This window comes from Hemiscyllium ocellatum, chromosome 24 (genome assembly GCF_020745735.1).
Source record: "Hemiscyllium ocellatum isolate sHemOce1 chromosome 24, sHemOce1.pat.X.cur, whole genome shotgun sequence".
NCBI lineage: Eukaryota > Metazoa > Chordata > Chondrichthyes > Orectolobiformes > Hemiscylliidae > Hemiscyllium > Hemiscyllium ocellatum.
In genome coordinates, this window is record NC_083424.1 from 3829753 (window position 1) to 3846095 (window position 16343).

Genomic DNA, 16343 nt, shown 5'->3' on the forward strand with positions numbered 1-16343 from the left:
ATTTACAGTGTGGAAACAGGCTCTTCAGCCCAACAAGTCCACACCGACCCGCCGAAGCGCAACCCACCCATACCCCTACATTTACCCCTTACCTAACACTACGGGCAATTTAGCATAGCCAATTCACCTGACCCGCACATCTTTGGACTGTGGGAGGAAACCGGAGCACCCGGAGGAAACCCACGCAGACACGGGGAGAATGTGCAAACTCCACCCAGTCAGTCGCTTGAGTCGGGAATTGAACCCGGGTCTCAGGCGCTGTGGGGTAGCAGTGCTAACCACTGTGCCACGGTGCCGCCCACATATGCATTATAATGAGTTTGAAGTTTAAGAATAAAGAAGTATTGCTTATTTGCATTGATGAGACCACATTATTGATTACTGTTGCTGAGTTGATGGTGTGAATATTATTCCCTGTCTGGAGTAAACTGAAATTAAGTCTCAGTCTCTGAAGAGTTGGCATTTAGGATTGAGGTGAGGAGAAGTTTTCTTCCTCAGAGATGATTTGATACTTTGGAATTTTGTGCCTCATGTCTTTGAGTGTCTTCAAATCCGAGTTTAATAGATATTTGGATACAAAGGGAATCAGAGTATATGCAAACGCACTAGAAGGTGTAGCTGATGTAGAAGGTCAGCCATTGTTGAACAATAGAGCAGGTTCGGAGTGCAAAATGGTGCATTCTAAAAGTGAGATTGTATTCAGAAATATTGTTAAAAGAATCGATGGAATCCTGTACAGGAGGTTGATTAGACTGTAGGTGAAGTAGCTTACCTTTTCTTCAACATTCATTACAGGAAACATTGGAGTCATGGAAAAGATACAGTTCAAATTTTTTAGTCTATACTATACTTTAAAACATAATTTACTATGTACGGGAATTTGGAAAACCTGGGAGAGGTGACAGTGGTTATACAAATACATGTCTTCCTTTCAAAATAGTATCAACATTGAGAATGTCGCATTATTTATGTTTGGAACCTATAAGCGAAGTGGAGAAGCATTCAATTTGTTAAAAAAAACGAATCCTTTTATTAGTGGTTGGTGTATTGTGAACACTTGTAACTGAATCTTTTTAGTACTTGAAGGATAAGCTTATACTTTTTATTTAAATCATATAAAGGTTTTTCAGTGTATAATGTCTTCCCCAGATAGCAATAGAGGCTAAGTCATTGGTTGTTTAAAGCTGCTTCAATAGATTTTTGAATCCACAAGGGAATCGCGAGTTAGAACCATAGAAAAGTTGCATCACAAAAAGAGGTCATTCATCTCATTGTGCCTGTGCTGGCTGAATAAACTTGTTTGCCCATTCTCATCTTAGCCTGCTTGGCCCCCTCTCCTCATTCCTGATGAAGGGCTCTGGCCCGAAACGTCGAATTTCCTGTTCCTTGGATGCTGCCTGACCTGCTGTGCTTTAACCAGCAACACATTTTCTGCCCATTCTAAAACCATTTATGTTCTGTAGCCTTACAGTTCACCACTCCAGGTGCACATTCAAATTCCTTAGTATTGAACGCATAGAGACAGTGCGTTAGAGAGAATAAAACAGGCAGAGAGGAAGATGAATGCTGACTTGCCGCTAATGAGAAGTGAAGATAGTTGAAAGTAGGTTAGCTTAGCTTCGAGCATTCAGTACAGATCAGGAGGCTGGGTAGTGAACATGCATTTCCCAACTGCTTTCAGTTATGACAAAGGGCCACTGGACTCTACGTTAGCTTTTTTTATTGTCACTAGAGGTGCTGTCAGATCTGCTGAATTTCTCGAGCACATCGCTTTTTTTTCCAGATCTCCAGCACCTACAGTTCTTTATTTTAGGAATTCACTTTTGCCAGTTACGTACAGAGTAATGTGGATGGGTATGTAAAATACCACGAACGATGGTTGCAAGCAATGCAACTTTGTCTTTTGAGCTTTTTCTTTTAAATTTATTAATGGGATGTGGGCCATCTCTGCTGGGTCAGCATTTATTACACATACAGGTTACTCTTCCAAAGGTAATGGTGAGCTACCTTTTGAATCATTGCAGTCCATGTGCTGTCAGTAGACAAACAATACTGTTAATGAGGGAGTTCCAGGATTTTAACTTGGCAGCAATGAAGGAACAGCAATATATTTCGAAGTCTGGATGGTGAGTAGCTTGGAGAAGAACTAGCATGTGGTGGTGTTCATATGTAGCTGTTGTCCTGTCCTCCTAGGTAGTAGTGTTCATGGGTTGGGAGGTACTGACTAAGGAACATTGCTTAATTTCTGTAGTACATTTTGTGGATAGTACAACACTTCTGCCACAGAGTCAGTGGTGTGAATGTAATGCCCAGAGTCAGTGGAGTGAATGTAATGCTCATCAAGTTGGCTGCTTTGCTCTAGATGGTGGAAAGTTATTTGAGTGTTGTTGGAACTGCACTCATCCAGGGATTGAGGACTGTTCAATCACATTCCTGATTTGTGCCTTGTAGATGATGGATAGGCTTTGGAGAGTCAGAAGGTGAATTACTTGCTGCAAGAGTTCTAGTTTCGGACTTGCTCTTGAAGCCACATATATAGCTAGTCCAGTTCAGTCTCTGGTCACTAGTAACCTCCAGGATGTTGGCAATGTAGGATTCAGTGATGTTAACATCGAGTGTCAAGGGATGCTGCTCAGATTCTGTCTTTAGTATGTTCATTGCCTTGATCGAATGCATCTCCTCCAATCTTGGGGAGTACATTCCAGATCAAAACCACTGATTCCCAGCCCCACTACCAACAGGAGCGAGTATTTTATTAAAATGCATCTTCACTTTCTCTCCTTTAAGGAGAACATGTCACTTCTCCATTTTGTCCATGTATATGAACTTTCTAATTTCTGGAACTGTTGTTATCTAAACTCTTCCTGCACCTTCTTCCTATCTTTCCTAAACTATTATAACTAGAACTACTACACTTTGTTGTGGTCAAACTAGCAGTTCATACAAGTTCATTCGAACTTCCTTGCTTTCATTCACTGTTTTTATTTATAAAGTGCAAAATTGTATGAATCTTTTAACTAATTTCTCAATCTGCTTTTCCACTTTCATGATTTGTGCATGTATAATCCCAGGTTGCTCTGCTCCTGCACTCTCTTTATAATTGTATTCTTTAGGTCTTATTGCCTTTCCAAATTCCTCCTACCAAAATATTAGCATTTTGCATTTCTGTGCATTAAATTGTTCCCGCCATTCTACCAAGTTGTCAGTGTCCCTTTGAAGACTATGACCATACTCCTGAGTGAAAATTTGGAAAAACAAATTTCCAAAACAATCTCGGGGTCTGTTCACAGCTCACAAAGACCAATTAGGTTCTGGATGTAAGTTTGCTCGCTGAGCTGGAAGGTTCATTTTCAGACGTATCGTCACCATACTAGGCAGCATCATCAGTGAGTCTCCGGGGAAGCACGGGTGTTATGTCCTGCTTTCTATTTCTGCGTTTACATTTCCTTGTGTTAGTGATGTAATTTCCTGTGTTGATGATGTTATGTCCTGTTATTTTTCTTAGAGGGTGGTAGATGGGCACCAAATTGATGTGTTTGTTGATAGAGTTCCAGTTGGAATGCCATGCTTCTAGGAATTCTTGTGCATGTCACTGATTGGCTTGTCCGAGGATGGATGTGTTATCCCAGTCAAAGCCACACCACACTGCAGCACAGAGGAACTATGAAGAGCAAAGGAAAGTCACCTATACACCATATTCAAAATGAATAGGTGCCCATTGAACACAGTCCACAGATTTAGAATAGAATAGAAGAACAGAATAAAATCCCTACAGTGTGGAAACAGGCCCTTCGGCCCAACAATTCCATACCAACCCTGCGGACAGTAACCCACCCAGTCCCATTCTCCCAATCCTATATTTACCCCTGACTAATGCACCTGACCTACGCATCTGTGAACACAATGGACAATTTAGCGTGACCAATTCACCTAACCTACACACCATTGAATTGTGGAAGGAAACCAGAGAAACCCCATGTCGACATGGGGAGAATGCGCAAACTCCAAACAGACAGTTGCCTAGGGCTGGAATCGAACCTGGGTCCCTGGCGCCATGAGGGACTGAACCACAATGCATTCCTCGGCAACAAACCCAAACAAGCAGATAAAATGCACCCAGAAACCTGAGCCACTCTCCCCTACATCAAAGATATCTTGGAAATGACTGTCAGATTCCGCAGACCTCTTGGCATCATGGTAGCCCACAAATCCACCAACACACTAAAACAGCAGCTAACGACCTTAAAAGACCCTATACAGACAGCAAGTAAAACAAAAGTAATTTGCATAATGCCTTGCAAGAACTGCAACAAACACTACATTGGACAAGTAGGCAGAAAACCAGCCACCAGGATACACAAACATCAACTAGCCATAAAAGGCATGACCCACTATCACTAGTATCCTTACGTACAGAAGAGGAAGGACACCACTTTGACTGGAACAACACATCCATCCTAGGACAAGCCAAACCGAAACATGCACGAGAATTCCAAGAAGCATGGCATTCCAATCGGAACTCTTATCAACAAATACATCAACTTGGACCCGAGGATTGATGAGGGCAGAGCAGTACGTATGTTCTACATGGATTTCAGTAAGGTGTTCAACACGGTTCCCCATAGGAGACTAGTTAGCAAGGTTAGATCTCATGGAATACAGGAAGAACTAGCCATTTGGATACAGAACTGGCTCAAAGGTAGAAGACAGAGGAGGTGGTGGAGGGTTGTTTTTCAGACTGGAGGCCTGTGACCTTTGGAGAGCCACAAGGTTCAGTGCTGGGTCCACTACTTTTCATCATAAGTTTGCAGATGACACCAAAATTGGAGGTGTAGTGTACAGCGAAGAAGGTTTGCGTGCAATTCTGGTCGCCTTCCTATTGGGAAAATGTTGTGAAACTTGAAAGGCTTCAGAAAAGATTTACAAGGATGTTGCCAGGGTTGGAGGGTCTGAGCTATAGGGAGAGGTTGAATAGGCTTGGGCTGTTTTCCCTGGAGCGTCAGAGGCTGAGGGGTGACCTTATAGAGGTTTATTAAATCATGAGGGGCATGGATACGATATATAGACAAAGTCTTTACCCTGGTATGGGGGAGTCCAGAACTAGAGGGCATAATTTTAGGGTGAGAGGGGAAAGAGATAAAAGGGACCTAAGGAGCAACTTTTTCATGCACTGGGTCTATGTGTATGGAATGAGCTGCCAGAGGAAGTGGTGGAGGCTAATGCAATTGCAACATTGAAAAGGCATCTGGATAGGTATATGAATAGGAAGGGTTTGGAGGGATATGGGCCAGGTGCTGGCAGGTGGGACTAGATTGGGTTGGCATAGACGGGTTGGACCGAAGGGTCTGTTTCTGTGCTGTACTCTATGACTCTGAGAAAAAGCATGGGAAATGACATCACCAGCCTAAGGAAACCTAAACACACAAATAGCAAGTGGGGTATAACACCAGTGCTTCACCAGAGGCTCACTGATGATTTTACCCAGTATGGTGATGAAACATCTGAAAATGAACCTTTCAGCTCCGAGAGCAAACTTACATCCAGAACTCTAAACTGAGCTACAAATCTTCTCAAAACTCACTAAGACAAGGTCTTAGCCTCTGCATCTGGAGGACTACACTGTAAATGGGAGGAAGGTTGTTATATCAATACAAAGCGTTTATTGAACTTGGTCAAATTTCCAGTATTGTATATAGCTTTAGATACTACACTTTAGACTTTGGAAGGAATGTGATACAGCTTCACCAGGTAGTTACCCAAGATTCCAAAAGAAAAGAGTTTGTATAAACTAGGCTAGTTTCCCTGGCTTGTAAAATTTTGTTCTATGTTACAGAGTGAGTTAATTGAGATCTTTTGTATTTTGAAGAAATTGATAGGTTTGGTAGATGCAAACCTTTTCCACTGGTTGGATATGTAGTGCTGGCATGGAATCAGAGCCAGATCATTCAGAAGGAAAATTAGAAAATCTTTCTTCACACAGCATATGAAAAACTCTCCATAAAACAATCTAGCATAATTAATATTTCAAATTTGTGACTGACAGACAAGAGGCCTGGAGCAGAGATGGATGCATAAATTTAAAATACAGATCAGTCATGATTTCATAGAAAGAAAATTGATTGTTGGCTATTAGGAGCTGAATGGTGAACCCCTGTCCCAGACTGCATGAAGCAAATTGACACATGGATGGGCCTTCTCTATGATATAATTTCAGTAATTTGCGGATTAATACAACTTGCATATCAATGTTGGATTTTTAAGTTTATGTTTATATAAGAGATTATTGTTATAGCTACTGATGTTGTCATTAAAGCTTATGTAAGGAGGATAAACCTGTGATCTTGGACATCATAACTGAAGCTAATTTTAATCTTTTTAACAGAATCTGTAACAGAATCAGGTGAAGATGATGATGATGACAATGATGGCTGTTATCTCCATCCTAGTCTTTTTGCTTCTAAAAGTAACTCGAGGTTGGAAGAGCTCACAAGGGTGAGTATCCACTAGGTATAGTTATAGTGGCTTTTAAACATAGTATATAATTTGATTTTTTATTAAATTAAAATGACTGCAACTCAGAGTCAAACAATGACTGTACTTAGTCCGTGATATATTTTGAATTTGGTGAAACCATAAAATGTTTACACCATATATGTATATGTGTGTGGATAAAAATGGATGCAAGGGTACTACTTAAGCAGTCAGGGACTGAACATAGACTGGTCAAAAGATTGGAAGGGAAATGGGGATTGTTGTAGGGATCTAGAACTGCCTAGCAAAGGGAATCGAGGCAGAAACATTAACTCATTTAGCAAATATCTGGATTTGCCCTAAAAGTGATGTAAACTGCAGAACTATAGACCATGTGCTACAGAGTGGGATTAGGCCAAGTGGCTTGTTTTTTGACTGACACAGACCTAATGGGCCAAATGGCCTTTTTGTGTGCTGTAAACTTTCTATGATTCAAGAAAGTCAAAACCTGTTCAGTGGTTTTACTGTGAGTTGAATTGAAGTAGAAAATTTATGCATCAATTATACAGGGAACTGGTCAGACTGCGTCTGAAGTAGTGTCCACAGTATTGGTAATCTTACTTATGGAAGGATATAAATGCTTTGGAGGCAGTTAACAGAAGGTTTACTGGATCAAAACAATATTTAGAATGGAGGAATTGTCTCATGAGGAAAGGTTGCAAAAGCTAGGCTTGTAGCCAGTGGCAGTTAGAAGAGTAAGAGGCAACTGATTGAAATATGTGTGACCCTGAAGGGTCTTGTCAGGTTGATACTGAGAGGAAGTTTCACTTTATGGGAGAATCAATATCTAGGGATTACTGTTTAAAAATCAGGGTCACAATTTAAATTTCGAATTTTTTTTTTCCCTGAGAGTTATGACTCTTTGGAACTCTCTCTAAAAGGTTGGTGGAAGCAAAGTATTTTTTAGGTAGTAATAAGTTCCTATTAAACAAGGGGGTGGAAGGGTTTTGGGGTAGGTGGGATTGCAGACTTAAGGTCTATGATCTTCTAGAATGTCAGACCAGGGCTTGAGGGGTCGAATGGCATATTTCTGCTCATAATTTGCAAAGTTGTGTGGAAAACTAAAAGATGTATTTGTGTCCTTAAATTTTGATTGACAGGAGAATGCATATTCTCTTTGAATATTTTACTTTAGCCTTTGAAAGTAATGGATCCAGACCATCCTCTCGCAGCTTTAGTACGCAAAGTACAAGCAGATGCCAAAAATGTGCAAAAACAGCAAGAATCTGACAACTCAGAAGCAGCAGCAGCAGCCACGGTAGAATACACTGCTGCAGATTGTAAGTATGCAGAAAAGTGCTGCCTGTTCAATTCAGTATCAGAAATTAGACTTGATGACAATTTAATAGATTTTTTTTCTCTTCCAGTTTTGTGCAATTATATCTTGAATGCATTCATTCATGTGTAAGCCTCTTCCATATGTGGGATTTTTTTTTCACTTGCGGAAATGTTCACATTTTTGGCAAGATAGCATTTGGCAGCACCCTGGCAGCCCTTGAGAGCTTTGTGGTAGTGTGCCTGCTCAAGTTAGCAGAGTTTGTGAATTCCATTGAATGCAGAGTTCCATGACCTAGTGACATTGATGAAATTATAACATTTGTTCAAGTCAGGATACTGTATGATTTGGATGTTTCAATTCCACTTACCTGCACTCTTACCGTAGCCCTTAATTCCTTGCAAGATCAAGAATTTATCAATCTCTGCCTTGAAGACACCCAACGTCCTAGCTACCACTGCCCTCCATGGCAATGAATTCCACAGGCCCACCACTCTCTGGCTCAAGAAATGTCTCCTCCTTTCCGTTCTAAATTGACCCTCTCTAATTCTAAGGCTATGCCCATGGTTCCTAGTCTTCCCGCTGATGGAAGCAACTTCCCAGCGTCCACCCTTTCTAAGGCATGCATTATCTTGTAAATTTCTATTAAATCTCCGCTCAACCTTCTAAACCCTAATATATACAATCCCAGGATCCTCAGCCGATCATATGTTCTGCCTACGTTCCAGAAATCATCCATGTGAATCTCTGCTGGACATGCTCTGGTACCAGTATGTCCTTCCTGAGATGTGGGGCCCAAAGTTGGACACAGTATTCTAAATGGGGCCTAACTAGAGCTTTATAAAGTCTCAGAAGCACATTGCTGCTTTTATATTCCAACGCTCTTGAAATAAATGACAACATTACAGTAGCTTTTTTAATCAAGGACTCAACCTACAAATCAATCTTTAGAGAATCTTGTATTAGCACTCCCAGATCCCTTTTGGCTTTATGAATTTTCTCACCATTTAGAAAATAGTCCATGCCTGTATTCTTTTTTTCCCCAGAGTGTTAGACTTCGCACTTGCTCATGTTGAATTTCATCAGCCATTTCCTAAACTGTCTAAATCTTCCTGCAGTCTCCCAACCTCCTCAGTACTATCTGCCTGTGCGCCTAACTTAGTATCATCAGCGAACTTCACTAGCATGCCCCCTGTCCCTTCATCCAGATCAGTAATATATCAAGTGAACAGATACGGCCCCAACACTGAACCCTGCAGAACCCCACTTGTCACCATCTGCCATTCCGAAAAAGAACCTTTTATCCCAATTCTCTGCCTTTTGACAGACAGCCAATCCTCAATCCATGCCATTAGCTCACCTCGACTACCATGGGCCCTCACCTTACTCAGCAGTCTCCTGTGAGGCGTCTTATCAAAGGCCTTTTGGAAGTCTAGATAGATGACATCCACTGGGTTTCCCTGGTCTAATCTACTTGTTACCACTAACTTGGACTTCTAGGTCCAAGTCCATAGCTCCCTGAAAATGGCCACGCAGATAGGTAGGGTGGTAAAGAAGGCGTAAAGCTTGCTTGTCTTTATTGGTCGGGGAATTAAGTACAATATTCAGGATGCCCTGTTGTAGCTGTATAAGACTTTGGTTCAGCCACACTTAAGAGTATTGTGTTCAATTCTGGTCATCACATTGCAGGAAGGATGTTGAGGTTTTGGAGAGGGTGCAGAAGAGTTTTACCTGAATGATGCCTAGGTTAAAGGACAGGAAGTATAAGGAGAGGCTAAAAAAACTCGGATTGTTTTCCCTGGAGCAATGAAGCTGCGAGAAGACTTGATAGAAGTTAGATTAGATTAGATTAGATTACTTACAGTGTGGAAACCGGCCCTTCGGCCCAACAAGTCCACACCGACCCGCCGAAGCGCAACCCACCCTTGCCCCTACATTTACCCCATTACCTAACACTACGGGCAATTTAGCATGGCCAATTCACCTGACCCACACATCTTTGGAATGTGGGAGGAAACCGGAGCACCCGGAGGAAACCCACGCAGACATGGGGAGAACGTGCAAATTCCACACAGTCTGTCGTCTGAGTCGGGAATTGAACCCGGGTCTCAGGCGCTGTGAGGCAGCAGTGCTAACCACTGTGCCACCGTGCCACCCAGAAAGTCTGTAAGATTGAGATGCATAGATAGACAGTCAGAATCTTTTTCCCAGAGTTGAAACATCAAAAACAGTAGAGCATGTATTTAAGTAGGAACGTTCAAAAAAGAGGATGTGAGGGCAAGTGTTTTACACAGTGTTAGGAGCCTGGAATACACTGCCAAGGATGGTGCCAGAGGCAGATATTATACAGATGTTGAAGTGATGTTTACATAAGCACGTGAGTATGCAAGCAATGGAGGGGTATGGACGAAGTGCAAGTAGAAGAGATTAGTTTAATTTGGCATCATGTTTGACATAGCATTGTGGACCAAAAGACCAGTTCCTGTGATGTATTGTTTTATGATCTAAGTTCAGAATATTTTGTCACAATCTTGACTTCTGTCTTGTCAGTGGTGGTAATGTTTTAGGAAGCCAGGAGGTTAGCTACTTGTTGCAGAATGTCCTAACAAATGTAACCATAGCATTTACATGGCCAGTCAAAATATTGATAGTGAAAAGTATGATAACTTTAATGCAGTTAAGAATGTCAAGCGGCACTCTTGGAGATGGTCATTGGCTGGTTCTTGTGAGGCAAGAACATTACTTGCCTCTTTTTCCACATTTATGTGGAGGCCCAGACTGCTTAATTATTTAAGGAATTAGTATTCGAACAGAACACAGTGCAATCATCGAGGAGTCCCATCCCTGACCTTATGACGAAGGAATGTTTGTTGATGAAGCAGCTGAAGATAGTTGGTCATGATAGATATTGAACCTTGAATCTTTGAGCACCTAATCTAAAACATAAGCACACAGCACACTTATATACAATCCTTTATACATGATTACATGTTGTATGCAGTGTTGGCCTCTTTGCCTAAGGAAAAATATATTTGCTACAGCAAAAATGCAGCAAAGGTTCACCAACAATTGCTTTGATCAAGGGATTTGCTATTAAGGAAGGATTAAATAGACAGTCTTTATTTTCTGGAGTTTCGAAGAATGAGAGGGAATCTTGTTGAAGCATACAAAATTCAGAATGTAGGTTTGCTTGCTGAGCTGGAAGGTTCATTCTCAACGTTTCATCACTATACTGGGTAACATCATCTGTGAGTCTTCGTATGAAGAACTGGTGGATGGCCCGCTTTCTATTTGTGTTTAGGTTTCCTTAAGTAGGTGATGTCATATCCTGTGATGACATCATTTCCGGTGACGATGCAATTTCCGCTTCTTTTTCTCTGAGGCTGGTAAATGGGATCCAAGTCTATGTGTTTGTTGATCGACTTCTGGTTGGAATGCCATGCTTCGAGGACTTCTCCTGCGTGTCTCTTTTTGGCTTGTCCTATGATGGATCTGTTGTCCCAATCGAAGTGGTGTCCTTCCTCATCTGTTTGTAAGGATACTTGTGAGAGTGGGTCATGTCCTTTTGTGGCTAGTTTAAGTTCATGTATCCTGGTGACTGAGAAAAAGAACGGGGAATGCATCACCACAAGAAATGGCATCACCAACCCAAGGAAACCTAAACACATAAAGAGAAAGTAGATCATGCCGCCAGTACTTCATCCGGAGGTCCACTGAAGATGTTACCTGGTATGGTGACAAAACGTCTGAAAACAAACCCTCCAGGCAGCGAGCAAACCTGCATCCAGAATCTCAACCTGAGCTACAAAGCTTCTCAAAACTCGCTAGCATGCAAAATTCTTAAGAGGGTATGACAGGGTCAATGTAGAAAGGATGTTTCTCCTGGCTGGATGTTGTTTCATCTGATTCTGCAATCTCAGAATAAGGAACACAGGCTATGTAGGAGGGAGACGAGAAGTGTTTTCACTCTGGGTGGTGATTCTTTAGAATGTTATGCACCAGTAATGTGGAGGATCAGACGTTGAGTATATTTCTTAATTCATTCACGAGATAAGGGCTTCACTGGGTAGACCAACATTTATTGCCCATCCTTAATTGCCCAGGGTCAGTTGAGAGTCAACCACATGCCTGTAGTTCTGGAGTTATACATAGGCCTGATCAGGTGCGGGTGGTAGCTTCCTTCCCTAAAGAGCTTTAGTAATCCAAATGGGTTTTAGGACAATCACAGTGGTATCATGGTTATTGTTAGACTCTTAATTTCAGATTGTTATTGAATTCAAATTCCACCATCTGCCGTGGTGGGAATTGAACCTGGATCCCCAGAACTGGGTCACTCGTTGAACAGTCTAGTGATAATACCACTAGGGCCGTCACCTTCCCAACTTGAGTATGTTCAAAACTGTGATTGATAATTTTGAAAGAATTCAAAGGATATAAGGATACGGTAAGAATATGTTTTGACATAGAACATCAGTTAAGATCTAATTGAATGGCGGAGCATCTTTGAAGGCTGTTTTGCCAACCCTTTTGCCAATTTTTGCGTTCAGCTGCTCAGGAGATATTTGTTATGCAGCAATATTGATTTGGCCCATCGTTATGCGAACAGTCGTATAAGAACTTTATGCAAACAATCTCAAGATTGTTGCACATTAATTTAAATCTTTGACTCGCTCTAGCATTTTTTGTTTGAAGTAGCTTTCTGGATTTTACTTTGCAATACAGATTATCTTCAAGAAGAATATATCTCACATACTTTTCAGATTGTAACACCATTTCCCTAAATGTCAAAGCCTTTCCTCATAATTTTAGCTTTTCATATGTCCAAAAAATGTGTTTTCCCTGACCAGCACTGGACTGAATACTCAAGATCCAACCTGACTAAGGTATATTATGGTTTGAGCATAATCTCCACTAATTTCATGCTTATTGTTTTGGTTGATTTCTGCTGTGGTGCTTTGACTTGTTGAATATTAAGTTAACTAAGAGTCATAAGCCTCTTTTAACTTAAACAGTAATGACAGTGTTAGGGTTTCAGTTCCATTCATGGGTGACATCACTTGCCAAGTTTATCTTCCTTGTGTGAAACATTTTCCATTTGTATTTCCATTATATTTCATCTGTCCCACTACACTAAAAATACTTTATGCAACTGATTTCTGAGTTGCCTCTTCTGGTTTGATATGAATTAACTTTGGCTGCAATGCAATCTTGCACTGATAAAGTATATTTCATATTTGAAGACCCTCCTGCACATTAGAAGGAATAACAAACCTAGTAAAGGTATGATGATGGGCTTGAGGTGGGATGTAATTGCTTGAAGGGCTTAGCTGATTGTAGAGGTAGAGGAATATTAAAAGAGTTGAAAGAATGCTTTTGAGGTGTGGACCACTCTAGTTGAATGAGTGTGGGAGTTCTGGACAAGTAAAAATTAGTTTGGGACCAAACATTGTTCTGGATAAGTGGAAATTATGAAAGTTGCGCAGAGTGGGGGAGGTTGACTGAGGGTGTTGAGGTGCGCATTTAAAACGTATTGGAGTATTCAACTCTCAACATGTATGAAGTTGTTGATGAAGAAAGTGTGTTATAGGAAGCTTAACTAGGTTGCAAATATTTGTGGTGTGCGCAGTTTGTTCAGCCTGAGTGAAATGGCATCAGTCACAGTGAAATGAGTTTCTGACTAATAAATACTGGGTCAGCCAGTTATACTTAGCTTGCATGAAAGAATAAGTAAAATAAAATCAAGAAAGGCAACTAGCAATGAAGCAATAAGTGTGGGTTTGGAAAGAATGGAGAAGTGATAGAGCCTTCTGTCAGTAGGGCCCATTAGCACCTATGGAAACTGGCTGTGTGTTTTCACATGGTTTCTTCATGGGGTAGCATGTTGGTACAAGATGAAGACTGAGAATGGAGCAACAATCTATATTTTGAAGTGCACATTCCTTTGATTTGCTGCACAGAGATTTCTTCTTTTGATCTTGCATTAGTCTGGATCTTGAAATACTATTGTGTGGGTAGGTGTCTGAAAGCTGAGTGATGTAGCAATGCTTCAGTTGTGCAAGTTGGGAGTTGGCAAGAGTGAGCCAGAGCTACTGGAAGATAAGTTCAAAAGATTTAAAGGTTTGTATAACTAATTATCATTTTCTTTTCGTATTCAGAAATTATTTTGAGGGGTCTGAGTTACAATCAATCCTCAGACAAGGTTCCACAATGTATGGTTTTAGAAGGGATACCCCAAGCTGTTAAGTGAGGAGGGATAAAATTGTTCCCCATGATTTTTCACCTGTTCCCTTGATTGATTGCAAAATGGTTACAGGATGGTTTGAGGATCTGATTGATTGAATGGACAAGTTATAAAGTGCCTTATCAAAATCCAAGTATGTGATTGATCTAAGATGCTTATTTGCTTTAAAGGTGAATCCTAGAATCCCTACCATACGAAAGCAGGCATTTGGCCCATCAAATCCACACAGACCCTCTGAAAAGCAGCCCACCTTGACTCAACCCCCTACCCCATCCCTATAACCCTGTATTTCCAGTGGCTGATCTAATAGAAAGTGAGAACTGCAGATGCTGGAGATCAGAGCTGAAACATGTGTTGCTGAAAAAGGCCAGCAGGTCAGGCAGCATCCAAGGAGCAGGAGAATTTGATGGGCCAAATGCCTGCTTTCGTATGGTAGGGATTCTAGGATTCTCCTGCTCCTTGGATGCTGCCTGACCTGCTGCGATTTTTCAGCAACGCATTTTTCAGTGGCTAATCTACCTAACATATGCACTCCTGGACACTGTGGGCAATTTGACATGGCCATCCACCTAACCTGCACATTTTTGGACAGTGGGAGGAAACCCACGCCGTCATGGGGTGAATGTGCAAACTCCATACAGACATTTACCCAAGAGTGGAATTGAAGCCCGGGTCCCTTGCACTGCTGTCTCACAGCGCTAACTACTGAGCCACCATGCCAACCAAAGTTGCCATGGTCCCAGAGGACATGATGGTCACCATATCTCAGGCAAAAGATAAGTTTGAGAAGAGAAAACCTTCAGCTGATGTGGAATTTGGACCTCATACTGTTGGCATTGCTTTGCCTTGCAAACCAGCCATCTGGCCAACTGAGCTAAATGACCCCTTTTGTGTCAACTATGATCACAGTTATTTAACTGATCTGTAAATTAAACCAAATGAAGGTATTCTGTATATGTTTTCTTTAACGCATAAGATGAGGTGTTGGGCTGGTTTTCTAATACATCAGTTAGGCCTGGCAAGGTATTTTAAAAACTAAATTGTTGTGAGAATAATGAAGGAGGAGAAAGTGAGGTCTGCAGATGCTGGAGATCAGAGCTGAAAATGTGTTGCTGGAAAAGCGCAGCAGGTCAGGCAGCATCCAAGGAACAGGAAATTCGACGTTTCGGGCATAAGTCGATGAAGGGCTTATGCCCGAAACGTCGAATTTCCTGCTCCTTGGATGCTGCCTGACCTGCTGCGCTTTTCCAGCAACACGTTTTCAGCAGTGAGAATAATGAAGTCAAATGGCTGTTTATTTAGAACTTTTGTTTCAGGTACAGTGGGGAGTTGTCATGTGAATTTGTATTGTCACTGTTTTTTGGAATTATTGAAGATGTATTTGAAGAGAAATTATTTACATAAGCTTAAATCGACAAACAGCCAATTAGACTGGATTTGTTAGAGGAGGAGGAATTTTGGCAGTGCAGACTTTGCTGATGCATCATTATTACTTGTTTTCTTGAGCTTGCTTGATTTCCTTCGGGAGTGGGGAATTTTTCCTAAAATTGGCCACTTTGTTTTGTTTGGTTCTCCTTTTTTATACACTGGGAAGGGGTAGCATCTTCCTCTTTAGATTTATATTTCTTGTGTCAATAAGTTAGAATGGTGGGTGTAGAAATTTGAACCTTCTTTTACACATTGTACGATTGTTTGTAAAAATGAACAACTTAGTGCTACAGTGTCCCACATGCACTTGGTACCTGAAATACAAGGTGACTCTGATTTAGGAATATCCAATTTATGAATGTAATCCCATACATGGCTGTAATTTTAAAGATTGCACATATGACTATGTTCTGAATGGCTGATTTCCATTATCTTGCATTGTGTTCTGACTTGCATATGAATTGACTTGTGAATGGCCTCCAGGCAGAACCTGTTTTGCAATACAGAGACTTAAGCTATGTTAACTCATGATTTGGAGGTGCTGGTGTTGGATTGTGTGGACAAAGTGAAAAATCACACAGCACCAGCTTATAGTCCAACAGGTTTACTTGGAAGCACTAGCATTTGGAGTGCTGCTCCATCAGGTGATTGCCACCTGATGACAGAGCAGCCTGTGAAAAGATAGTGTTTCCAAATAAACCTGATGCTCTATAACCAAGTGTTGTGTGATGTTTAACTATATTAGCTCAGACATGTGTTAATGAATGGTCTGCAGTCTAGCTTAAGGATCTGGCTCTGAGTTGGTAAACACCATGCTGCGGTGTCTCTGACTAGCTTGTCAGGCTCTACAGTCCTACTTGAAGCTAT

General features: G+C 41.2%; 1 protein-coding gene across 3 annotated transcripts in view; it reads left to right on the plus strand.

Annotated features, from left to right (window-relative positions):
• sfswap (splicing factor SWAP) overlaps positions 1-16343 on the plus strand; it is a 123494-nt gene that overhangs the window by 12575 nt on the left and 94576 nt on the right. For all 3 annotated transcript variants that reach the window (XM_060843368.1, XM_060843370.1, XM_060843369.1), the window contains exons 6-7: positions 6383-6492; positions 7667-7811. In XM_060843368.1, coding sequence (XP_060699351.1) covers positions 6383-6492; positions 7667-7811 — 255 coding nt within the window. The remainder of the gene's footprint in view (positions 1-6382; positions 6493-7666; positions 7812-16343) is intronic.